The sequence below is a fragment of the Perca fluviatilis genome, chromosome 19 (assembly GCF_010015445.1).
Source record: "Perca fluviatilis chromosome 19, GENO_Pfluv_1.0, whole genome shotgun sequence".
Classification (NCBI taxonomy): Eukaryota; Metazoa; Chordata; class Actinopteri; order Perciformes; family Percidae; genus Perca; species Perca fluviatilis.
In genome coordinates this window covers 6,485,459-6,511,887 of record NC_053130.1, presented here as the reverse complement: position 1 = coordinate 6,511,887, position 26,429 = coordinate 6,485,459, and the positions used below count along the sequence as shown (strand labels likewise).

Here is a 26,429-nt window from a genome sequence, read left to right as displayed (position 1 = left end):
TTCTTCACTTACACGGTCACTCTGTCGAAATATGCACACCCGTGGTACGCTCCATAGGGTTTATCAGGTAGTGGACCCGTGGTACGCTCCATAGGGTTTATCACGTAGTGGACCCGTGGTACGCTCCATAGGGTTTATCACGTAGTGGACCCGTGGTACGCTCCATAGGGTTTATCACGTAGTGGACCCGTGGTACGCTCCATAGGGTTTATCACGTAGTGGACCCGTGGTACGCTCCATAGGGTTTATCACGTAGTGGACCCGTGCACTGACGTGCACTAACATGTGCAAGTGGCACGCTAACTGGCCAATGAAACATGATCATTACAGCGTTTCAAGCGGCCTCTAAATCTAACACAACTAAGCCACACAGCCAACGGATGAGACGCAGCGCTCGACTAAAACAAAATATTGCGTACTTATTGCAACACTTATTATCTATATATTGCGATAATGATATTGAGTCGATATATCTTGCACCCCTAGATATAATATTGCACAGTGTGATATTGCGATAACGATACTGAGTGGATATATCTTGCACCCCTAGTTGAGAGGTGCAGGTGTTCCCATAATTTTGCCTGCCGTCTTAACCAGATTGAAAATCAGAATTTTGGATTTGACTGTCAAATTCCCAAACCAGCTGGTAATACCATACCGAAGAATTGGCTCTATTGTTGCTCTATAGAAGATTAACATGATATTTTTACAGACCCCAAACACTCTTAAGTCTGCGCAGGAAGTGGAGACGCTGATGAGTTCTGGCACAGACATTTGTTACATGTGTGCACCAGCTCAGGTCATTATCAACATAAACCCCTAGATATTTAAAGGAGGACACCTGCTTGATGTCATAACCATGGATGGCCACAGGGCTCTGATCTCCAGCTGATCTGGGCTCTACCTAGCCTGGTCCTACCAGACTCTGGTCCATTTCATTTGTACAGAGAGTCTGGCTACTCTCCATTGACAAGTGTTAACTACTCTGTTGAAGTTTAAAACTATTGGATCTGCCCAGAGCCACTCTGGATCTGCCAGAACCAATCGCTAACGTTTGGTCATGAGTCACAAACACAGTAACATAAAAGGATAATGGCTTTATTCTGGATTCATTGAGTAATTGTGCTTAATGAGTTGTATAATTGTTGAATATATCATATTTCTCATGTCACTTCCTACATCTCCTCCACTACATTTAAAAAAGATATTGTACTTTTTACCCTACTTTTTTAACTCATCAGAAGATCCAGAAATCTTACAAATTAAATATGATGTTTGATGATAATAAAAGTTAAAGTTACCGCTAATCGTTCATTCAATCAATCAATCAATCAACTTTATTCAAGACACAGAGGTCCATAGAGACAACACAATACAGATATATATATATATATATATATATAAATATAAAACAATACAAAACATTTAAGAATGGTGCCGATGAGGCATCATTTATAAAACATATACAGGCTTTGAGTCCAATGTTTCCAAAAGCAAGATGTATACCTTGTGTCACTCTTAGAAACATCAACTATGGACACAATGATCATATTCTTAGACCCTGTCAGTCTGCACATTAATCTATACATAAAATGTCTTCAAACAGCGTTAAAAGTGGGCACATTGTTAGACACAAACATTTCACTGGCACTACTCCACCTAGGAATTTTTACTTGTGGGCAATTTTTACACAGGTGGACAGTATACAGTGGAGTGCAATAGGTTTTGAAGAGTGAGATTTTGACATCAGGGGTGCACATGTGGAATTTGCATGCCAGCATGTTTGCCTGCCCATACAGTTTTCCACACTGACGCTGCACATCATCATCATCACAAAGGTCATCTCTTATCACATGTCCCAGATATTTAACTTTCGTTACAACCTATAGTGGTTCACCTGCCAATGAGAAAGAAGGATAGACACACTTCATATCCTCCTTGCTTCTGGCAATCAGTACCACACTCTTCATAGAGTTAAATATCCCTCACTCTGACATCTCTCCATTAGTGCATGTATAGGTTCTGAACATGTGTGTGTAATTCAGACCTGTGTGTAATAACAACAGAGTGAAAACATTGGAATTTCCCCTTGCGGGATTAATAAAGTATAAATTATTATTATTATTATTATTATTATTATTATTATTATTATTATTATTATTATTATTATTATATCAAACATTAGTCCATATTGAGAACATATTCTAAGAAGTTGCTGCAGGCCAGCACTAGAGGGAGACAGTACCACCAAATCATCAGCATAAAGCATTAGATTAATGAGACTATCCTCCACCAAGCAGCCAGTTCTACAGTCCTTTAACTCCCTAGATAAATCATCCATGTACAGATTGAATAGCAGCGGAGACAGAATTCCGCACTCCATTGGAGACATAAAAGGGGGTTGACAAACTCATCCCCCACCTGACTTGCATAGTTTGGTGAGAGTACCAGAACTGCAGTATCCTGATTAAATAAGGGGGGACACCACGCTCATGTAGTTTACCAAACAGTTTCCCATGATTGATACGATCAAAAGCCTTTGATGCATCCAGGAAACACATGCAGACTGTGCTATTGCGTGATCTGTACCTATGGACAATTTCTTTAAGTGCATAAATACACCGATCAGTTCCATGCTTGTTCTTAAAACCAAACTGATTATCTGTTGATGCTATGTATTCTGAAAGCCTATCCATAAGGATCCCCTCTAGCACCTTGGATAGTATACTTGCAAGTGCAATAGGTCTCTAGTTATCTATACTAGTTAATTTACCAGTCTTATTTTTAACTAAAGGTACTAGCAAGACAGATAACATGGATCCAGGAAGTATGCCATGCTTCATTAACGCAGAAAAGCATAGAGCAAGTAAAACTGAGATACTTTGACCAGTGTATTTCAGATGTTCTGCTGTTATTCTATCCTGCCCACAGGCTTTGTTCATTTTAAGTTTGTCAATAGCATTACATACTTCCTCCAGCCTGATGACTACACCATCACTGTGAGGTATCTCTCCTATGTTAAACACATTACTATTCACACAGTTAAAAATGTTCTCATAGTGTCTCCTCCATAGCTCTGCAATGTTTTCTGGTTCAGTAATGCCATCAATACTACAAGGCAGTGGCATTTTGCTGTTGTTAACCACTTTCACCTCCTTCCAGAACTCATAAACATTATTAGTTTGTAACTTTCTCGCCATAGAGTTCGCCCTCATAGTCTGCTCATTTCTTTTTATAAAACGCACAGCATATTTGAACCTAGCATTAGACCGTACCTTATGCTCACAGACTGGGCCATGCCTAGGTTTGCCTGCTAAGACCCATCTTCTAAATGCATCTCTTGCCTCCATATTTACTGACCGACCGTGATACAAACAATACGTGTGTGCGCGTTCATAGCGGAACATGATTTGTAAAAGCTATCTGAAGCCCAAACTGCCTCGACAAAGCTGTCTGTTTGGACTCAGCATGGCAGGTATTTAAACATAACGGCCTTGTCCCAGAGTTTAGACGTCTAGCTATATGAAAAGATAAACAATGCCACGTTTTTAATAAATGTAAATAAAGCAGCTAATATCAACATGGACAAATCATGAATGTACTAATTCGCTTTTTTTGATGATGACCTGGCCAAAGTAGTAAAGTTTAGTTTTCACAATGATTAATTGTAGGATTTATGATATTATTGCAATATGTAAATCCACATTGACTCTTTATTTAACATATGGTTGGAAGAAGTAAAAATGTATCCCAAACTTTTTAGTTTTTAAAAATTATGACTTTTATTATTGTGCAATGTCAGAAGGACTTTAACTGTTTTTCCATTCAAATTAACTTTAATGAGTGCATATTGAAATATTACACTGTTAGTTGGCAAAAAATGCATCTCAAAATGCATCAGATTGATGCTTTAAAATATGGAATATTTAAAATTTTCTTCTGGGGGAGCATGCCCCCGGACCTCCCTAGAGGGGTAATATCCTTCTCACCTTTTTCACCCCTGACCCGTTTTCATGCCTGCATTTATCTTTTGCCGCTTCCCTGTCTTACATTGCTGCCAAACGTGCAACATTTGGGCATTTTTTCAGTGATTTATGTCATTTTTAAAAATAATTTATTACATTTTTCCACTATTCCCTGCACTGTGTCAGTGGGAATCAGATGAATGTTGGCATCCAACATGGAGTCCACGAAACATGTGACCACCTTGGAAACAATCGCATTAAGGGATAGCTCAGAACATTCGATTCCCTAGTTGGCCACACTCTCTATATTAATGGCATTATACTAGTGCCTTAACTTATACTTGAAGGACAGAGCAGTTGTGTAAACAAAGACATTACAGTAGCCTACATTCTATATTTCACAATCCGTTATGTATAAAATCAATGCTGACATTTTATTGCTGTTATTGTGACAAACAAGAATACATACTGCATATACAGATTAACAGAAAAAAGATTAAACAAACCATATTATCCGTATATGAACCATCATTGATTCAACAAAAATACATTGCAGTAATCTGATTTATTACCCAAAATTCAGTTTATTTAAAAATGAGTCAAAACCTGTGCTGATCAACTGTAAACTTTTAAACACTTTGCATATAACATCATCTGTAAAAGTAGTAGAACAGCTTGTTAAGACAAATGGCAAATTCCAAATTGTCAAACAAATTGTTGGAAAAAGTAACAACACCACCTTTATAATCAAATACATTCTAACAAACTTTTTCCACTGCAGACATTTCGACTTAAAGCAACACTATGTAACTTTTCCCGCTTCGGTCACCCTACAGGTTGTCTCATTAGAACTACAGCTCGCGCTGGACGGAAACGGGAAAAGTTACATAGTGTTGAAGTTGAAGGTTAAGAGGAAGTTACAGTAAACATGGAGGTTTTATTGTGACTGGAAAAACGGAAGTGGATAAAGTGTGGTATCTTCTTCTTTCCTCTTGCTACCCTCTCTAACTTGCTAACTAAATCGAGAAAACTCCCGAGGCACAATGAGCGGAAATAATACTCGTGCTACTATAGCCTATACTGTAAAAAGGTAAACTAGCGCGGAGTTAGCAGTGGCTAACGCTAACTGACTTTACTTGACAACTGCCTATCGATGTAGCTAGCAAACTTACGATAGGCCTCAATGAAGAAAACATCCCACCACTGCCACCAATGTAACCGAGTGTTTCTTATATTATCTAGACTCAAGTTTGGCAGTAAAATAAAGACACGGGCTTCCAATGCCGGAACCAAGACGGCACTGCACATTTCACTTTATTCAACCCCAACACAGTCATTTGTCAGAAAAATACATAAACAGTGAAATTAAGGAAAAATAAACTTCCGTTTTTCTGGTCACAATTAAAGCTCTATGTTTACTGTAACTTCCTCTTAAAGGAACACGCCGACTTATTGGGAATTTAGCTTATTCACCGTAACCCCCAGAGTAAGACAAGTTGATACATACCCTTCTCATCTCCGTGCGTGCTGTAACGCTGTCTGACGGCTCCAGCATTAGCTTAGCCCAGATCAGATCATGCAGGTAACTGGTTCCAACTAGCCTACTGCTCCAAATTAGATAGGTGACAAGATAACGTCACATGTTCCTTTATTTATGTTGTGATTTGTAGAGTCATTAGCGTGTGTGAAAAAAAACAACGTAACGGACACACAGCCATCTTCTAACCGTAAAACACTGGGAACTATATTCTCAGACAGGATTGCTGCGTGCATACCACTCCGCTCCAAGTACTATATTCTTCCGCCTGAGAAATATAGTTCCCGGTTTGTTTACGTTTAGAAGATGGCTGTGTCTCATGTTACGTTGTTTTTTGTACACGCTGTGACTCTACAAATCACAACATGTGAATAGGAACATGTTGCCGTTATTTTGTCACTTATTCGGAGCAGTAGGATTACTGGAACCATTCACCTGCCTGTTCTGTGATGGGCTGATGCCGCTGGAGCTGTCAGACAGCTTTACAGCACGCACGGAGATGAGAAGGGTATGTATCGACTTGTCTTACTCTGGGGGTTACGGTGAATAAGCTAAATTCCCAATAAGTCGGCGTGTTCCTTTAACCTTCAACTGACAGGTTACACAATAAAATACCTCACACTAATAACATTTATGATAACCTCATTAAGCTAATGTTAATTACAAAATGTTTGCTGAGGAAAATGCCAGTACAGGGCTTCAGAAATGGCATTAAATTAAGCTAAAAGTAGTAGGCTATTTATTGCATTACTTGTATTCCAATAACTACAGTATATTTTACAGCCGTTAATGTGTGAACCGACTGCAAATTCCTGATTACACAGTGGACATTTTGATAACCTTGGGGGAGAAACAACCCAGAAGATTACTTAGTTATAGTGCAGTTATAGGCTACTACGTATCACTTCATAGGTAATGTTAATATGGCGGTTCTGGCCTCAGGACCAGTAACGTTACAAAACCTGCGCTACTTCAACAGGTGACTTTAAGCCGTCATAGTACTAACAGTTGTGTAGTTAGCTAGCTAGCAGTTTAAAGTTTAAACTGTTGCTATCAAGATTTTTATCATCTTCGGTTGATTTGGTTTTGAATAAACTCACACTTTATGGTGACGAAGTCGCTATAACGTTATCTACTGTGAATTAGCTAGCTGTCTTAAGTGTAGTTAGCGCTTGCTAGGTTAGCTATCTTGGCTACACTGTTGTAGCTAGCAGGTAGCTAGCAGACCAAAATTTAACCAGATTCCTTCCTTTGAAATCTTTTTTCAGTGTGTAACGTTACATTTTTAAATGACAACATTTATGACGCCAATGTCTGTTGGTTGGTTGGTATGTCGAGTTTCCCTCCAAAAATGTTAAGATGTCAGCTGTTTGAGGTTGTGATGGCGGTGAATTGTTATAAGTTTGCTGCTTTGGTTAAAGGGGGAACCATACTTCTATTTATGAACTAAAACGGGGCAAACTAATGTAAGTTTAATTTTTAATCAGTGTGATTCTCAGGGGTTAGACAATGGTAGAGTAACATTAGTTGATAGTTTGTGTGGAGTCAAATGAGCAGTTTCCAGGCCAGTTCGTTAAGAGTGAAGCTGGTTTAACTCATTCCTTTACATACTTAATTAAATGTTAACTGCTGTCTCTCAATAAACTCTCCCACTGTTGATGTCTTGTGTCGTAGGTGTTACACTTGAGATAAAGGCCAGAGTCTGTCCGTTGGTTCGTGCAGAATATCAAAGATAAAATGGCCGCCTCTTTTGTGCTAAGCTTTCTCTCCTGGATCAGTCGTCCTGAGGGTTGGCTTCCTCCTCCTCCTCAGGTACAACACTTTTCATCTTACCTACACACACACACACACACAGATATGACATTAACAAAAAAATTTACCATATTGAATGGATTGATTATTACCTACAGAGGCAAGAGCAAACAAAAGGAAAGCAAGCCAATAGCATTTAATCAAAACTGAGCTACATCTCCTAGCTTGTATGTAAACATGTGCTGTAATCTACATTTATTGGTCATGCAGATGGTCAAACACACTGGGATAATGTAAATAGCATTTCTGAATGGCTTGACAGTAATTTAATTCCATTTGGGCTACTGCACTAGTAGACTAATTATGCCATGACCACAACAGGATGCACTGAAACACAAAACATTTGTGTTCAATAGCACAACTACTTGGGCCAGTTACTGCATTTATAGCTAGACATAACATTTAATTTGACTAGTGGTATGCCAGAGAGACTCTATAAATGATTCCTCTTGTGGCTAATGGTCTAAATTATGTCATGATTAATGCCCTTTGTCCTTTTTTATTTCCCATGCAATGCAGTTCCAGGGTGTTTGATTGTTTTTGCTAATTATCTGGATTTTCTAATTGTTTATATCGTGCCATGCTTTCATTATTTCTTTCATCACATTACATTTTAATGGTGAATCTTTTCACACCTGCTGCTAAAATTTTGAATACATTTTTGTATACATTTAAGATTTTGAAAATGACATTTAAAGTGATGACAATGAAAGAGATACTAAAAATAACACAAAAAACAATATTGTAATACTCAAAACAAAGCCAGGTTTATTTGACTATTTTGGTTTAATACCTGCCATTGACAGCCCTTTTCTTCCCCCTTTTCCAAATGTTAATATCAATTTAAATACCTTTTATAACTAAACTAATCAAACCTCAGAAAACATGATACACTATATACTTTTCCAGAGCCACAGCATGGACTCAAACACAGTCATTAACTGAAATAGTTTAGGACGTTTACAAAATAAAACTAAGAAACTGATGGCAGTAAAGGACAGCAAAGGTCCCTCTAATAAATCCTCCTGTTTCCATCTGCACTTTCAAACAGGAAATTCCAGCTAAATCCTTGAAGAAGAGCAGGAAACTGATAACGTGAGAGTCTAGATAGAAACCACAAAATGAATCACTTAAAAATAATACATCATCCAATCTGTGGACATTTTTCCTCTCAGGGGCCATGTGCATACACACTCATTCACAAACACACAGAGACATTTCAGCTGCTAATGCAGTGACCAGGCATGTTGATCTCCAAACAGTAGGGTCACACAGATGTGAGGAAGGCAGCCATGTAATGTTTAGATTGCTGTGTAAATGGTGCACATAGACAAAACAGCATGTCCTTTTTCTTTAATCCGGTACGCTGTAATGGTTTAATCTCTTAATAGTTGTCCCAGTGCTCCGGTATACCCCCTTCTGGTTTACATGTTATATTTTTCAGGTACCTATCAGACTTTTTACTACAATTCATTCAACTCCTACATGTTGTCCTATGTTCTTCTTGCTTATTATTCTTCTGCTGTTTTCTATGGCACTATTCCACATTCTTGAACATAGACATAAATTAAATCATGCTGAAACCATGCAGGAACTCATAGTGCAACTTTAATACTTTTCAAAATATTCAATGTTTTCCGGAATTTTTTCTCCCCATTCAAATGAATGGACGGAATGCTCTTGGTTATTATTCTTCCACCACGTTTTTTTGGCACTGAACTAGTTCAAAATTATTTAACGTAGAAACTTTATAAAAACATTAAAGGTCCCATGGCATGAAAATTTCACTTTATGAGGTTTTTTAACATTACTATAGGAAAACACTAAGGAAAGCTCATTGTGGGACTGGCTCTTGTATGGAGGAAATATTTATTCATAATTCAAATTGAAAGTCCAAAGTACCTAGGGCGAAGTTGGAAACCAGAATCAGCTTTAAATACAGTCCTAATGTAGTCCTCACTAACACGGGCCCAATTATAGTAACTACATGAAAACTTCACGGTTGTTGCATGAAATGTCGTTTGTGTTTAGCCTACATCAATATTTTCTATCATGTGAAATAAGAGGCCAAGCCAGCCTGGTTGTGAAGCTGCAGACAGATGCTCCCCAACAGTCTGCTCCCCCTGCTGTTCATAAGGTGCCTCTGCACCCCTTTCATTTCAGATCCTCCCGCCAGCCTTTGGGCCACGCCTCCTCATTTACATTGACATGTGTCAAGTCCAAATGAAAAGGCAATGTTAAATGGAAATTCAAAAGCCAAATATTAAATGAAAATTAAAAGCCAATGCTAAATTGAAATTCAAAAGCCAAATATTAAATGAAAATTAAAAGCCAATGATAAATTGAAATTCAAAAGCCAAATATTAAATTCAAAAGCCAAATGGAAAATTTAAAAAATAATAATAATATTTTTAGTTTCATCTCGCTTTGTTTTCTCTTTGGACTTTCAATTTCTCTTTGGACTATCAATTTGAATTATGAATAAATATTTCCTCCATAGCTCTAGTGGCTGTAATTCTGCACAAAGGCTGAATTTCGGGAAAGAGACTTCAGATACAATATTAGGGGACCACTAAGGCCTATATAAAAGCATCCAAAGAGCACCATGTCATGGGACCTTTAAAATGTTTAACACAATTAGGACATTATCTCTATTAGTTTTAGTGTTCCTTACTTTCCCAAATATTCAACGTTTTCCGTGAATTTGTCCCCCATTACAAACGAATGTTCAGAGTTGATGACATCGCACACATAGCGGGGTCAAACTCTTCTTACAAATGTATCTTTAACTTCTTCTAACTCCCATAATTTTCACTCTTCATACATCATTTTTCATCAAAAGGTAGAGAAATATGTGCTCTTTCAAACAATGTAACTATAATGGATTTACATATTTTGTGCTATGAGCCTCAAAGTGACAGAAGTGTCATCCAATTGCCCAATGGACTTCAGTGTTGACAGAGACCAACATTTTTAGGTGCAAAACAGAAAACCTTTTCAAGCTCACTCGGTTTCACACATTTTTGCCACCGCAAGCACATATTTTACAGCAACACGTTCAGCAGAGGCCACTCTATCTCACAATGTCAAAATCTAGGAGATAGGAATTACACTCTGAGTAATAAGGTAGTTTGAATGCTGCTTAGCTTTATTAAATAAACTGTCTGACCCAGGAGTCACTCAGCAGGAATTTCTTCAGAAATTGCCTTCTTCTCCAAAATTTTAATATGAAATCTGTAGGAGCTACAGCCAGGTGCGTCTTATCTCCTCATTGCTCAGCAGCGCCCCCCCTCGTCTCCTCAAATTTTGATCTAAAAATGTTTTAATTTTGTTTGTCATAGAGAGTAAAAAACCTCTGTTGCGTGAAGTAAACCCCCAACTACTACAAAACATTAAGTGCTTTCTAGAAAGACTTTCGCTAAAGGATGAAGAATACTCAGACATTCAGTAAATGTTTCAATATATTACATCTTTATTCACAGCCATTTCTACACAAGCAAAACCTCACCAACGTCACCTACAGTAATTTAAATGTAGACTGAATTAGCACATTTAACTAAACTTTATGTGTCTGTATTTGTGCGTGAAAGAGAGGGAGGATGGATGCCAAATCAAATCCTACAGTATTTATGTGAAGCACAAGAGTGAAGCAGTGTGTTAGTGGGATCAGATGAACAGCAGTGAGTAACAGCGGAAAAGTTGGTTATTGAGAGACAAAGAGATGAAAGTAAGCAAAGGTGGCTATCGGGAGACGGAGTCGGGACTGGATGCTTCCTTTTTGTGGTCGCATGACAAATCTGAGAAAGAAGGGGAAGAGGAAGGGAGGAGGGTAAAAGAGGATGGAAAATTGAAAGATCATGCAAAGCCACAAGAGAGGGAGAGACAGAGGAGTTAGTGTTGTTAGTAGTCAAGAGATTTACAGAATATGAAGTATTATTATGGAGATGTAAACATATTAGTAACAGACTGGGTGTGTACAATATGTGTGCAGCAATGTTTATTTTCATAAATTGTAGATGTAATCAAATTTGAATGCCATATTTTTAGCTTCGTCTGTACATAGGCTTGTTGAATGCACGCCAGCGCTTTGGCAGGCACAACCTTAAAGCTGCATTCATCAATTTCTGGCAACTAGAGGACAGAAAAACAAGAAGCCAACAGACCAATACATCTATTATGGTTAACATATTAGTAAAAAAACTGCCTTTTTGCACATCCTGCAAACACAGGGCAGCATTATGATTCATTTGGAGTTGTGTTTCCATCTATCTGGAGGATTTAAATTGAATATTAACTAGGGATGCACTGAATATTCGGCCACCGAAAATACTTTTATCACCGAAACAATACGGCCAAAATGTTGTGATGACGCAAACAGAAACGGCGACCTGCACGTGTGTCAGTACCCGATCGGTTCCACCTGCAAAGCGTCTCCTAAGCAAAGAGGTTGAGACGGACCACGGAGTGAAAACAATGAAGTACGCTCTTAAGAGTCTGTCAGCACACGTTTCAGTGAGATCTATTCGGATCCTCTGCACTTCATCGTGACTGTACTTGATCCGCGTTATAAAGACCATTACTTGGATGCGGAAATAAAGCAGGGCGCACGAGAGATGATCCAGGCCACTTTAATATTAATTTATACAATTGCAATGCCTTGATTTTAGTAAAGTTAGTACACAGTCATAGCCATAAATGCAATGGTACTAATAATTGGCTTAATTTCTTTCCGTGTTTCGGTTTCGGTTTTCGGTTTCGGCCAAGAATTTTCATTTTGGTGCATCACTAATATTAACTCTCCATCTCCAGAGGAAAATATCCGGATCTTAAGATGCCAACATTGTCTGTCTATGGTTTAGTGCTTTGCAAGTAGTGTACAGTTGGTTTATCAGCGGCCTGCAGGGATTGGTAAGAGCAGTTTATAGTGTAACAAAGAGCCTAGAGACACCAAAAAGCTCCTTAAAGTTGCAGAATTTTACAAGCAACTCCTTTAATGTTACATTTGATTCAATGTTGATATAAAAGATGTCATGTCATAATTATAACTGCTACCAGTGAAGTAAGCAAACAGCTGGTGATTTTTTTAAGTGAACTGTTATTCCTAATAAATGAAATGAGAGTTTAACTCTAATTCTTGTGTGTGTGTGTGTGTGTGTGTGTGAAGGCCAACAGTATACTCCAAATAACCTTGAATATGTAATGGTTGCACAATGTTTTTTTGCGCTTACAGCCAAACAAACACACTCCCTTTAGTGTCATTCACTACAGGCTGGTGAGACAAACATTGAAATTTTCTCTAAAATATACAACTGATAGACAGACAGTATCATGTTATTGGTTGGATGCTCTGTATTTTTATACTTCCATGTAATAACATGTTTTACTTCCTTAAGTATGGTCTTTAGTTGTAGCACTACTGTAAATGTGATAAAAATCTGATAGCACAGATTGAGTTTGGAATATACTGCCGGCCAAAGTGTGTACGTTTTTCTGTCTTGAAAACTGTTTACCCCCTGAACTGTTGCTCTCTGCCACTCCTCTCTCCTGATTGGCTAACAGCAGACTCGCCTCATTTCCATTGGCTTCCTCTGGCCCATTGTGATTCGCCCACATGGAAGCGGTGGCATAGAGCTGTGCTGTGATTGGGCTCAGCTGGCCGTCTGTGTCACAGAGCCCAGCCCCCAGAAGGTGGTGCTCCACCCCCAGCTGAAGCTCTGAGGAGAGAAGAGCACCTCTGGTGGAGAGACGCTTTAACTACAGACATCGCAATAAAGCGGGAAAAATGGCCAAAACTAAAATGAATTTGTAATTTAAAAAATATAACCGAAATTAAACTTAACGAGAAAACTAGAAGACGAAAAAATCCAACTGAAGAAAACAGTTCAGTAGCTTTCCCTGACATCTTGTATAAAACATAAACATCCCAGTAGCCTCGAGGGAAGACGTCAGAGAAATGTGTCTCACTTGTAGCTGTTTAGCATTACTGTATGTTTAGAGAAGAAGGTTACTGATTTATTATACAAAATCTACTGCTAACAAACTCCAATGTTCCCTGTTAAATGTCCACTTCACTGACTCTGCACTTCAGCAGCGTTTTGGAGAGTGTTCGCAACTCAGGCCACCCATGACTCCCACACGGACATTGACTCATATGCCTCCTCCGTTCTGGACTGTATCAACTCTCATATCAACAGTGTCACCACCCTCAAACGGATTACCACTTTCCCTAATCAGAAGCCATGCATGAACAGTGAGGCCATGATATGGCAACTGCTCTGCCCATGACCGGAAAGCACTGTAGAGGGTGGTGAAAACTGCCCAACGCATCACCGGTTCCTCACTCCCCTCCATCGAGACCATCCAGGGCAAGCGATGCTTGCGTAAGGCACGCAGCATCTTCAAAGACTGTTCTCACCCCAATCACAGCCTGTTCACCCCATTCCCGTCCGGGAGGTGTCTCAGGTCTCTCCGCACCCGTACCAGCAGGTTCAGAGGAAGCTTCTTTCCTGCAGCTGTCACCCTACTGAACTCTTGCTCTGCATCCCGGTGATAATTTAACCTACTATTCTGCTCTTATAACACTGCAATATATTTCTTGTCCTGCCTATGCACCACCTGTCTATACTTGTATATTGCATTGCAATTTTCTGCTTTTTTTGTACTTCTGGTTGGACGCAAACTGTATTTCGCTGTCATTGTACTTGTACACTGCACAATGACAATGAAGTAGAATCTAATCTAATCTAATCCGTAGTTATCACCAAACCGTAAAGTGGACCCATACAAAAAAGAGCCATAGCTCTATTAACAATGTAAGTTTTAAGGTAGTATTTTTTTTTTTTTTTGTAAAGCTACTGGGAGTCTAAAAACTCCAACTAGTTCTTTTTGGATCAGTTTCATGTTCAGTTTGATTTGTAACTGTTTCTCCATGAGCCTACAGGGACTAAAGATTTAGGTGAATGCTGCCTACGTCTGCTTGAAAATCAAATGAATGCCCTCTTAAGTTTAAAATAAACAAACAAAATGTGACAATAAAATCTTATCAGATTATTACGTATTTTTTTCTGATCCTACATCATGTAAATCTTTGGTGCATAGGCAGTTACTCATGAGGCTATTAGCTAACTGGCCTACACACACACACACACACACACACACACACACACACACACACACACACTTAGACGGGATCAATAAAAGAAAAGCTTTTACTGTCTCCACTTCCCGGAACTCAGTGCTGCACTCACTGGCAGAGAGCTCTGCGCACACACTTACATGCACTATGTTTTTCTTCCTAGTTGTCTTCCTTTCCTCTTCTCTGAAAACCTACGGAATCATTAAAATAGAGTTCTCTGTCTCGCGTACATATTCAAAGTCAGATAGACACTGTAGTGAATATGAAGGCCTTGCTACGTCAGCATCTCTAAACCGTGCTTCCTCTGAGTCCTGTAACAGTTTTATAAATTATTCAGTTCAGGCGATGATAACAAAATGACAACAACAGTCTTTTAGGGATTAAAGCCATCAGACAGGCGCTCGTTATACAAACTGTGGATGAAAGCTGAGATGTGTTGACAACTTTTCTTTCAAGTAAAGCAGCTCCTCAAAAGATAACGACAGTATTCACTATTGAAGAGACAATACAGTAACTTAAAACTTGCATATCCGGCACCCCCAAAAGTCAACAAACAACATTTTGACTACAGAGGCCCGTTCCAGGAAGGAGGTTTAACAAACTCTGAGTGTGACCCTGATCTCTGAGTTGATTTACCCTGAGAGGGGAAACTCAGAGTTTTCGGTTCCAGAACAGCTGATTTGAGTTGGTTCAATCAACTCGGGAGTATGTTCACTCAGGGTTACGCGCGTGCACAAAAGGCAGTATGAATGGAGCCATGATTCTACGATTCACCATGGTAACAACCACAAACAAATGGGTTGGCGGAAATACTCATGCGCACAAACAGCGAGTTTTAACGTTGAACATGCATTTTGTTAAAAAAAGCAAGACAGCGGCTGCTGCTGCAAAAGAGAGAAAATTGGTGCTCGAGTCAATGTGTACGCATTAACAGTGTATTAATTTCATATTTAATCACAGTTAACTTATAATATTACTGGTGAAAACTGGAATTGTATTACACCTATAATTTCATTTAGGTGCAATCCTGCGGGCGAAAAAGTAAACTAATAATAATCCCATTCTGAGGCTGCAGCACCATGATCATTAACAGAACTATAATGTATAATCATGTATTTCCTTTTAATGGCTCTCACTGGTTTGTGTCCAGGGAACACGTTTAAAAAACGTTTCAGAGCGAGTCACACTTTTCTGACAGCTCTACAGTGGCTTTACTTTTACAGTATGATCCGCTACACTGTTATAAAAAAAACTGCCGTTTGCAAAAAACGTAATGCGACACAAAGAATCTGCTGGGATGTAAAAGCATGTCCACGATGGTTGATGTTAGTGATATGAGGACGGATAAGGTATCTACATATCTGATGGACTGTGATAAAAAATACCTCTCAAATCGGTTATGTGGAAATGAAAATACATCTATAGTCGGGACTCAATATCATCTCCCGACGTAAACTCTCTGTGAATTAATACAGCTTTTTCATCAAACGGGATCGTCGACAAAAGGACATAACATGTTTGAGAAAAAAACTTTCTGTAATCTGCCTAACATAAACCAATACGTTTTATAATCTGCCTAACATAAACCAATACATTTTTTTATTCATGCAGATAACAAACAGACTGAGAGGAGACTGAGAGAAACTCGAGGTTTCTTGAAGAAAACCTGCTCCCGACCAGGTTAGGTTCACAGGCTCAGTTACCATAGTAACTGACTCCGGGGGTTAAGTTACCTCTCTTTCTGAAACGGAAAACCCAGAGTTTCCCTCATCTCAGGGTTAACCAACTCAGAGTTTTCACTAAATCTGCTTTCTGGAACGGGCCTCAGTACTACCAATAAAATAACAGAAACAGTAATAGCAATAAACTAATCTTTATACCATAATATCAACTGTCTCCACTGTTATCAGAGGACAGGCTCTGTGTTTCTATTACATGTCCTTAGTTGCACAAATCCGCCATATCAACATATCAAAGCCACTACTTGTAGTATTTTAAAATTTCGGACTTTGCTCACAGTTATAGCATTCACAATCTTTATGTACATTAACAAAGATAAACAGTTTGACCTAATTATGAAAATGTACCCAACTAATCAGACTCACTGAAAATATAAGCATGTTTACGGCTGTTTAAAACCCGTACAGATGTAAACAAATCTTTAAAGTGCCCATATTATGAAAAAAACACTTTTTCTGGGATTTGGGGTGTTCTTTTGTGTCTCTGGTGCTTCCACACACATACAAACTTTGAAATAAATCCATCCATGCTGTTTTGAGTGAGATACGGTTTCTGAATGTGTCATGCTTTCAGTCTCCTAGTGAGCTGTTCAAAATCGGCCTCGGACTGTGACGTCACAGTCCGAAATGAGCTGGCTAACCACAACCGTTAGCTCGTAGCGTTAGCCGGCTAACGCTAACGCTAGCATGCTACGTCGTTCTCAATAGCAAAGCACTGCTACAACACACACAAGTTCACCATAATCTACAAAAGAACTACTTACATGTGCGCCCTCATTTAGAAGTCTCCCAGCTAATCCTGCCTTGTAACTGACCAAAGTTGAAGAAACAGCCTTTCTTTTACTGTCTCTAGAGTTAGCTAGCTGACATGCTCTACATCTGAGCTACTGCGCATGTGCGAGTGCAATCAAAGATAGTACAGAAGAAGAAGATGAAAAGAGGTCTCACTCTGTAGCTAAAACAGAAACCAGGTGAAAAGAGGATCTACAGCAGTGAGAGAGAGCTGTGCAGTACAACAAAAATATGGTGTTTTTTGAAAATTAAACCATGTAAACCTATTCTGGTACAACCTTAAAATACAGTTATAAACCTGAAAATGAGCATAATATGGGCGCTTTAAAAGGCAATAGAAAACTAGCAGCTCATATAAAAAGTTTCCATTGAATGACATACACGGTCTGTTCTGTGGATAATCCTGACTAACAAGGACTCTTACTCTGAAAGGAGATGCAACTGTCGAATTGTTTTAAATGTAATTTCTCAAAGCTGCGAGCACCACAAACTACTGGAAATTCCATTCACCTCCATTGTTTTTGGGTGGACGCAAAAGTCTCAGAATGGACATTTTTCACAGCAGACATTTTGACTTGTCATAGTAGGACAAGCACAGCTGAAATTGATAACCTTAAGAATGTCTCAATTCCATCAAGTGTCCCAGTAAGCTATAGACCTTTTTCACGCACAGGTGTATTCAAAACCATTACTGATGGCTGCATTCCACTTAGGAGAGGCCCTGGTATTGTGCATGCTGACTCACTGAAATAGCTCACTGGGACACTTGATGGAATTGAGTCATCGTTAAGGTTATCAATGTCAGCTGTGCTTTTCCTACTATGACAAGTCAAAATGTCTGCTGTGGGAAAGGTCTATTTCAGTGAGTCAGCATGCACAATACCAGGGCCTCTCCTAAGTGGAATGCAGCCATTTTTGAATAGGCCTACACCTGTGCTTTTCCTACTATGACATGTCAACATGTCTGCCGTGAAAAATGTCTAAGAAATGAATTATGTTTATTGTGGTAACCAAGCCTTTACATGTATTTCTTCCTAATAATGTGACACAGAAATAGCCCATGAGCCAAGTTGGACCCCAATGCTTTTGGGTTAAAAAAACCAAACCATCGTGTGGCTGGGTTGGCTCAGTGGTAGAGCAGGCGCACATATACTGAGAGGTTTATGCCTCGACGCAGAGGTCCTGAATTCGAATCCGACCTGTGACTATTTCCTGTATGTCTTCCCCCCCTTTCTCGCCTAGCTGTCCTGTCAAATTAAATGCGGAAAAGCCCAAAAAATAATCTTAAAAAAAACCTCACAAGTAACTGCCGTACTCCCACCACCATCCCCCCATCCCCTATCCCCCTGCCAGCTGAGCCTACAGATCTGAGACAGACAAATTTTAAAGACAAAAGAAAAACAGAAGTGGGGGGTAAAAACCAGAAATAGCTGCAGATAAAACAAAGAACTTCCAAACAAAAAGCAAACATATCGATGCCATTTAACTGAAAAGAGGAAGCAGGAGGCATGGTGTGTACACAGCTGCAAGAAATCCACCACTGCACGACATTGTTGACCTTAAAGTACATAAAGTATCAGTAGAAGTTTTACTGAAGTATTCTGTAGTTTTATAGGATTTGTAGCTCTGAACAAAGAACATAAAGTCACATACATATAGTGAATGATACTGCAGTGAGAATTTGTTTCCAGTTCTGGTTCAAGTTCTTTATTCTTATTTATTTTTAAAAAAACATTTATTTGATATTTAGCTTATTAAATAACATTTTCCAACAACATGCTTATTGTTGGCCCCAGTCACGCCTGAAATCGACTTTGACTGCACCTAATTTCTGAAGGACAAGAGATTCGTCTGTTGCTAATAAGCCAGAATTAATAAGACCGTCCCTTAGTGTGAAAGACAGGCAAGGATTGTTTGTTAAAAACACCAACAGTAACGGACAGATTCTTTCTGGCTCCGTGCTCCTAAATAACCTCTTCGCAGGCAACTGATTCTCCGTAAAGTAAATACTTATTTTTCTATTTGTTGTTGGTTTGTATCGTTTGTTTTTGCCGTTATTTGCTGCATATATTCTCATTTCTGCTTTCTCTCCATCGCCATTTTCCCATTTTACTGTTGGATTGCAGAGAGACTTGAGATGCACTAAGTACATGCTTCTCAAAATCATCTCCCCAGGAGGAAATAGATTTTTTTCCGTTTTCCATGCACAGAACATCTTTTATAAATTTTTATACATTATGCACATTTTGCAAAATCGTGGGGGACCAGGCTGAAAACTGTCCTGTGTTTACCTTTCATGGTGGGCGGGTCGTAGGTGCTCTGCTTCCTCTGAGAGGAATCTGAAGCCTGCACAACAGAAGAAAAAAAACTTAACACAGTGACACAACTAGAGATGTTGACTCACACATCTTTGTAACAAGAAAACACTGTTTCAGTACATTATTTTTAGATATTCTAAGCCAAGCAATGCACTTATAAACATAATGTGAAAACAATGGTTCCGTTCAGTTGCTTATAAATACGGACAGACATCTAATAGGAAACAGGATACATGGTTTTGTCCTTCCTGATCTCATTAAAGTGAAAACAACACTGACTTTCCAGAAAAGCCATCATTTATCTGGCAGATTGTCCCCTGAATGTTTGCCGTGACCTTATAATAGCAAAAGCTCTCAAGAAATGTGCGAGATATGAATACAATTTTGAGGAACTGAAACACATTTTTTTTTCTTATCTTTTAAAGGTCCCGTATTGTGCTCAATTTCTGATTCATACTTGTATTTTGGGTTTCTACTAGAACATGTCTACATGCTTTAATGTTGAAAAAACAATTCTTTTGCCAGATTTTTTATTATTATTCTGTCTGAATATACCTGTATTCACCATCTGTTTGAAACTCTGTTTAAGAACCTGTCTCTTTGAGACCCCCTCCCGAAAAATCCCAGTCTGCTCTGATTGGTCAGCGTTTACGGGTCCACCGCATCTGCATTTGCAGCCGGGGAATGACTGTAATGCCACAGACACGGCACTTTCTACCTATATATAGGACAGTTGTGACGTAACATCCAAACAGAAGTCCTGGCGGCTGGTTTAAAAACACAGTTTTTGAATACGGGCTGTGTGCAATTCTCTGTGGATTGAGCATTTTGATAGTATGTATAGTATATATACACAGTATATATAGTATAATATACAGTATAGTAGTAGTTATATAGCACCTCAGCCTGTCTGCTTTATAATAAAAAAAAAGACATGGAAATCTCACTTTTTGCAATATGGGACCTTTAATCTTTCATCTTGTGTTTTTAAATGTTTATAATTAGAGTTTAATCAGCCCATTGCAAAGTCAAATGCCGGAGTGGAGATAACATAGTTAGACTGGCTACTCCCATTCATTTTACTTTAAAAGGACACATTAGAGGTAACTACAGACTAACCAGTCTGATGTTATGTGTCCATGTCTAACCTTAAATTGGAAGTTAATTCCCTGATACTAACTGTATATCGACTCTTCACTACATTCAGCATTTATAGACTGCCTTTTCATGTTTACTGTGTTATTACTGACCTGCATCACTAACTAGACCACAACAACTTGCACTAACCGTATATTGACTATTCACTACATTTCAGCAGTGTTATAGACTGTCTATTCATGTATATTGTGTTATTGCCATATCACTTTCGCATATCCATCGACTTACTTACAACTCACTTTGCGCCGGCTTTGTAATGCCTACTTAATCTGCTACTTAAAATGTTGTCTTGCACTCTTATGCTTTTCTTGGCCAGGTCACCGTTGCAAATGAGTTCTGTTCTGAACAGCCTACCTGGTTAAATAAAGGTTGAATAAAACAAATTAAAAAAATACTACTAGCAGATTAGTTCCCCACTTCTCCCTGCATCTGTCTTCATAAACAACTTTTGTACATACCTGTGACTCTCCGCTGGCGTTGTGTTGATCTCCAACATCTGCAGAGAGAGATGAGACAGCAGCAATGAGCTCTTTCTGTTTTTATTGATTTGTCACTAGCTCATTTTTATAACTAAATGGCACATTGCCATTTCCAAATCTGCACAACAGATGTTTTTTTTTTTTAGCCCCACAAGCGAGAGCTCAGGGATCCAACAGAGTCAGTGGGTCTGTTGCTCAGTCTGATAGTTAAAATCACATCACTCAGGTTGGGCAGTGGACCTTAATAGTCTTTTTTTTTTTCTCCGTCCTGTTGAGCAAACTTGGCTAGATGCTGCGATTTCTGGCTTTCAAAATACATTTTGTTCTGAAAAAAAAAAAAAGATTAACTCCCTTTAGCTCACTCTCTCGCTACTGTTGTTTTCAAAGCACAAAGAAAGCGATCTGCTACCTTTTCTTTTGTCAACAAATCCAATGAAAAGAGGAAAAACCAACAGTCTCTTAGTCTGTCTCAATAATTTCTAACTTTCCCAGCTTCTCTGTGGGACTCCGCCTCAAGCCCATTTGTTACTACTGAAGACTTGAATCTTTAATAATAAAAAAATATATACAGTATCTCACAAAAGTGAGTACACCCCTCACATTTTAGTAAATATTTCATTATAACTTTTAATGGGACAACACTGAAGAAATTACACTTTGCTACAATGTAAAGTGTACAGCTTGTATAACAGTGTAAATGTGCTGTCCCCTCAAAATAACTCGACACACAACCATTAATGTCTAAACCGCTGGCAACTAAAGTGAGTACACCCCTATGTTAAATTCCCATAGAGGCAGGCTGATGTTTATTTTTAAAGGCCAGTTATTTCATAGATCCAGGATACTATGCATCCTGATAAAGTTCCTTTGGCCTTTGGAATTAAAATAGCCCCCCATCATCACATACCCTTCACCATACCTAGAGATTGGCATGGTTTTATGTCGGTTAGCCTAATAGCTGGTTTGATTTGCATTGACAGATGATTTTATGGAATCTACCCCATGCCAATCTCTAGGTAGTAGGTGAAGGGTATGTGATGATGGGTGGCTATTTTATTTCCTATAGGCCAAGGGAACTTTATCAGGATGCATAGTATCCTGGATCCATGAAATAACTGGCCTTTAAAAATAAAACTCTGCCTGCCTCTATGGGAATTTAACATAGGGGTGTACTCACCAGCGGTTTAGACATTAATGTCTGTGTGTTGAGTTATTTTGAAGGGACAGCACATTTACACTGTTATACAAGCTGTACACTTCATACTTTACATTGTAGCAAAGTGTAATTTCTTCAGTGTTGTCAAATTAAAAGTTATAATGAAATATTTACTAAAATGTGAGGGGTGTACTCACTTTTGTGAGATACTGTATACTTTTATTTTTTTAATAGTAAGTAATTTCCTAAAACAGCTGTGTACTGTACATTTGGGAAATATTTTACGAATAGGAATAAATAGTGCATTTGTTGGGGACTATTTTGAGCGGCGGATTAATCCACATGTGGTGCCTGTAGAGTGTGTGTGTGTGTGTGTGTGTGTGTGTGTGTGTGTGTGTGTGTGTGTGTGTGTGTGTGTGTGTGTGTGCGCGTGTGCGCGTCACCCTGTGCAACAGTGTGGCTCCCAAATCCCCCTCCAGCTCAGTGCTGATGTATGAATCTTCAAATACCGACAGCGAGCTGGAAGATTTTGGGCTTAGAGGAAATAAAACTAAATTAGTGGATGTTTCTTTAAGAAAGACCAGACATAATTCCCAGAGGTTTCCAATAGACGTCAGTGAAAGTGGGATACTTTCAGAAAATATCAGAATTTATAAAAGACAAAATGCCAAAGGTTATTTCAGCACAATCTTGGAAGTAATTCAACAGCTATCATCTGCACTGTTTGTCGCGGTGATCTTCCTTGTTTCAAGTCACTTATTGTTTTTACAGCTGCCAGCTGGTTTCCACTCCACAGTGGGGTATTGTCGAAAAATATTGAGAATGAAAATCTGTGAAATTTGGTGCACAGAGAGAGAGAGAGAGAGAGAGAGAGAGTAGATTTTGAAAGCAAATCCCACATCCAAATTAAATGGAACTAAATGAAAAAAAAATCTCTTCAAATAACTAAGAAGATGTTGTGACGTCTGAAGTCAAACTAGTGAAATCAAAAGTAGATTACGCTCTAGGCCTTTAAAAGATTGCATCGTGATTCTTTTTTTTTTTTTTTTTTTATCTCAACCGGTTGTAATCTTCACACATTTATATAGATTTTTAACCGATTCACGATGCACCGCTACATCCCTATTTTCCAGTCTTCCTGCTGAAATTCCACTTGCACCTACAAAGCTTCATACAACTGTCTAGTGGAAGAAGCCTCGCCTCTTTTATAAGAGCTGAGAGCTGACAGAAAGAAACACACACACACACACACACACAAACACACACACCGTCTTTAGGCATCCATCAGTCCAGTCTGAACACTGAGATCACTTACCAAAAGCTGCAGCACAAATCTAATAAAGGTTCCATTATAGCTGCTGCTTTTCAGCTCTTTCCATCTCTCTCTCTCTGTCTCTCTGTCTCTCTGTCTCTCTGTATCTCTCTCTCTCTCTCTCTCTCACCTGTGCCAGGTTGTCTGTAGATCTGCAGAGTGGCAGGAGTTGGTCTTCTGCGACGGATCTGAGGTAAAAACACACAAGTGCACACATATATTAATTGTCGCTCCTTCAAATATCTTCATAAGACTTCCCTCAGCCCTCTGATCCGACGCTAGTTTGACAATTGTTTAGTTTTACTGTATGTATTAACACAGAAAGCTTTTAAGACTTAAAACTCTGTTTGGTCCCACAATGTATAATTGACTGTAACCATCTGGTTGGTTCAACACCTCTGTTTGTTTTAATCCTCTTATGATAGTCCGTTGGTTTTTGTGTTCTTAGTGTTTCACCCTGTTCCTATTTCAATTTGTGTTTCTTAACAATCTGTTAACTGTATTATTTGTTAGCTCTGCTGTGGTTTTTATTGTTGTTGTTTTTTGTAAAGTGTGACGAGTAATAAGGCTTTACACACAAAACCTCAATGTCCAAATAAAAGTTCATTGAAAATACCAACTGGAGCTACTTGTCCCAGTTCTCACACTGTTAATTAAAACCACACTCCTGCCTATAAAGGAAGCTTAATTGAGAACATTTAATTGACAGACCGAATACTTCAGGCTTGGGTTCATTATTCCGAATGCCTCTATACAAATGTAACTATCCACTTTGTTTTTTAATCACATCTTCCCCCATACTCTACTGTAACCAGTAGTAGCATGGAAAACATTTACTGTTGTCCTAACAGCCAACGTTATCATCTCATTCATTTTATTTTTCTACCTCATTGTTTTATAATGCACGCTGTAAAGGAACATTTTAAATTCATTTTCCTGACATTAACATGAGAAACACTGTAGTTGTCCCAGTGATTTACAGATCGCTTGTACAGCCATGATAACTACCATAACCAATGGAAAGATCAGGTTTAACCCATTAAATAAAACTGCAGAAAGACTACGAGATTCCTCTGCTTGGCTCTCTGAGCGAACCAGACAACACTGTTGCATTACAGGAATGTAAATGATCATCCCCATCGTGGACAGGAGACTTGGTTTACAAGATGGTATCTCATTAAACCGTCGCTAAAATATCTTTTGACGCTGACAGTTTCCAACACAGGGGCTCCCCAGACAGCCACAGAGGGGCTTTAATGTGTCACTGTACATTACCAGCTTCCTCCGAAATGAACAATTTCCTGTTCCCATTGACAAAACGGCTCATAAAGACGTCAGTAAAGCAAAGGGCTTACAGAGACCAGTTTGAACTCCCTGATGAAATGTTCAAGCCTGTATGAAAGAGCGGCTTTTGTTTCTTTTTACTGTAAGTGCCATTCAGAATCACTGCAAAGAAAGTGACACCTCTGTTACTCTCATTCATCTGTGGTGTTCTGTACCTGTAAGCAGTTACACTGACCTTTCTGTCACTCTGCATGGCTTTCCCGCTTTTACTTAAGAAAGATCAGTTTCTAAGTGATCCCATTTCCCATAATATGTAACATTTCAACATTAAAATGTCGGAAAATGTTTATTCAAGGACACGGTCTGTGTCATTTGGTCACCGTTACCTCCCAAGACGTCATATCCCCTTTGCGTTAGTGTTGTTGTTGTCTGCCAGGATCTGTCGTAAATTGACTTTTTATCCAATTTGAAGCCACATTTTTACGATACACTCTTTAGACCTTGGTCGTTTTTAACTATTTATCTTAACCAGATGAAGGATTTTAGTCTGGATCTTCAGTTATCAGAGAAACGTGCTGAGCAAACGTTAGCGGCAGCTCTGCTCACAGCCCCTCTGGGATGTCCTTTGTCTGCTGGACGTAGTCGGAGGAACACTGATTGTTAACGTGAAACTCCTTTTATTCAGTTCTTTTACTGGTTTTAAAAGCCGGGTTGGGTTTGTTTTATAGAGGAGGAGACCACTGCGGGTAATTCGGCTCCCTGTAAAAATCTCCTGAACGATGAAAAGTGAAGGAATCCTAATAACCGGGAGAAGCTGACTGCAATGACAGCAATGATCCCACGCTACTTCATGACGTCACCAAACTGTCATTTGTCATTGTTTTGATTAAGAGACCCCTAGCGGCAAAAAACTACACATACAATTAATAATGACATGTACGTTTACCTCAAATGATGTCACTTGTCCTTTCTGGATAGTCACATTTACATCATCAGCTACTTGTGAAGTAAACAAGGGAAATACAATTGATTTTTACTGGAAGAGAAGTTTTTATAATATTTGATTAAAAGTGTTTGCAAAAAATTTGAAACACTGAAACTATAGTAAATATTTCCGGAATACACAATAAATTAGCATTAGGTCTTATAGGGTATTTTAGGGTGGGTTTCCCCTTTAATTCTTCATACCATCTGCTAACAAACATACACATATGACCCTTTTTTAACTCTTTGCCAAAACACTTAAATTTGTCACAAATAACGCAGACCCAATGAATACGCATGCTGTCACCCAGATACAAAAAACGAGTTTTATGCACACATGCTGATCTGCACCCACACACAGAAAATTCCAGACAAGGCTTAAAAGATAACAGATAAAAGCTCCTTTCAGCCCTCACATGCATGAACCCACAGCGTCTCCCCCCCCACACACACACACATATATTCAGACACACTCACATGTTCTGCGGCCTGTGGGTCCAGCTGTCCCTGCAGCGGAGGTACAGCAAACTGGATCTTCTTCGGACTGCTGGGCTCCATAATTACTGACTGAGAGGTAGAAAGAAACAATGACAGACAGAAAGAGAGAGAGAGAGAGAGAGAGAGAGAGAGAGAGAGAGAGAGTGTGTGTGTGTGTCAAGGAAGGAGGGAATAGAGAGGGAGGGAGTGGTCTTCTCTCAGCCGATGGGGTCCATTATCACTAATTGAAAGAGAGTGAGTGAGAGAGAGAGAGAGAGAGA

General features: G+C 38.9%; 1 protein-coding gene across 3 annotated transcripts; it reads right to left on the bottom strand.

The window, feature by feature from the left end:
• Positions 1-6,036: 6,036 nt before the first annotated feature.
• On the bottom strand, positions 6,037-26,307 carry LOC120548025 (protein phosphatase 1 regulatory subunit 1C-like). Of its 3 annotated transcripts, XM_039783942.1 has the most exons (6): positions 26,149-26,307; positions 23,534-23,591; positions 20,915-20,952; positions 19,272-19,326; positions 12,825-13,028; positions 10,763-11,111 (listed from the first exon to the last, which is right to left on the bottom strand). In XM_039783942.1, the coding sequence occupies exons 1-6, from the start codon at positions 26,227-26,229 to the stop codon at positions 11,056-11,058; spliced, it is 492 nt and encodes a 163-aa protein (XP_039639876.1). In that variant the 5' UTR covers positions 26,230-26,307; the 3' UTR covers positions 10,763-11,055. The 3 variants fall into 3 exon arrangements, with proteins under 3 accessions (XP_039639877.1, XP_039639876.1, XP_039639878.1); XM_039783943.1 differs by lacking the exons at positions 10,763-11,111; positions 12,825-13,028 and adding an exon at positions 6,037-7,335 and having other exon boundaries at positions 26,149-26,295; XM_039783944.1 differs by lacking the exon at positions 12,825-13,028 and having other exon boundaries at positions 26,149-26,302.
• Positions 26,308-26,429: the final 122 nt, after the last annotated feature.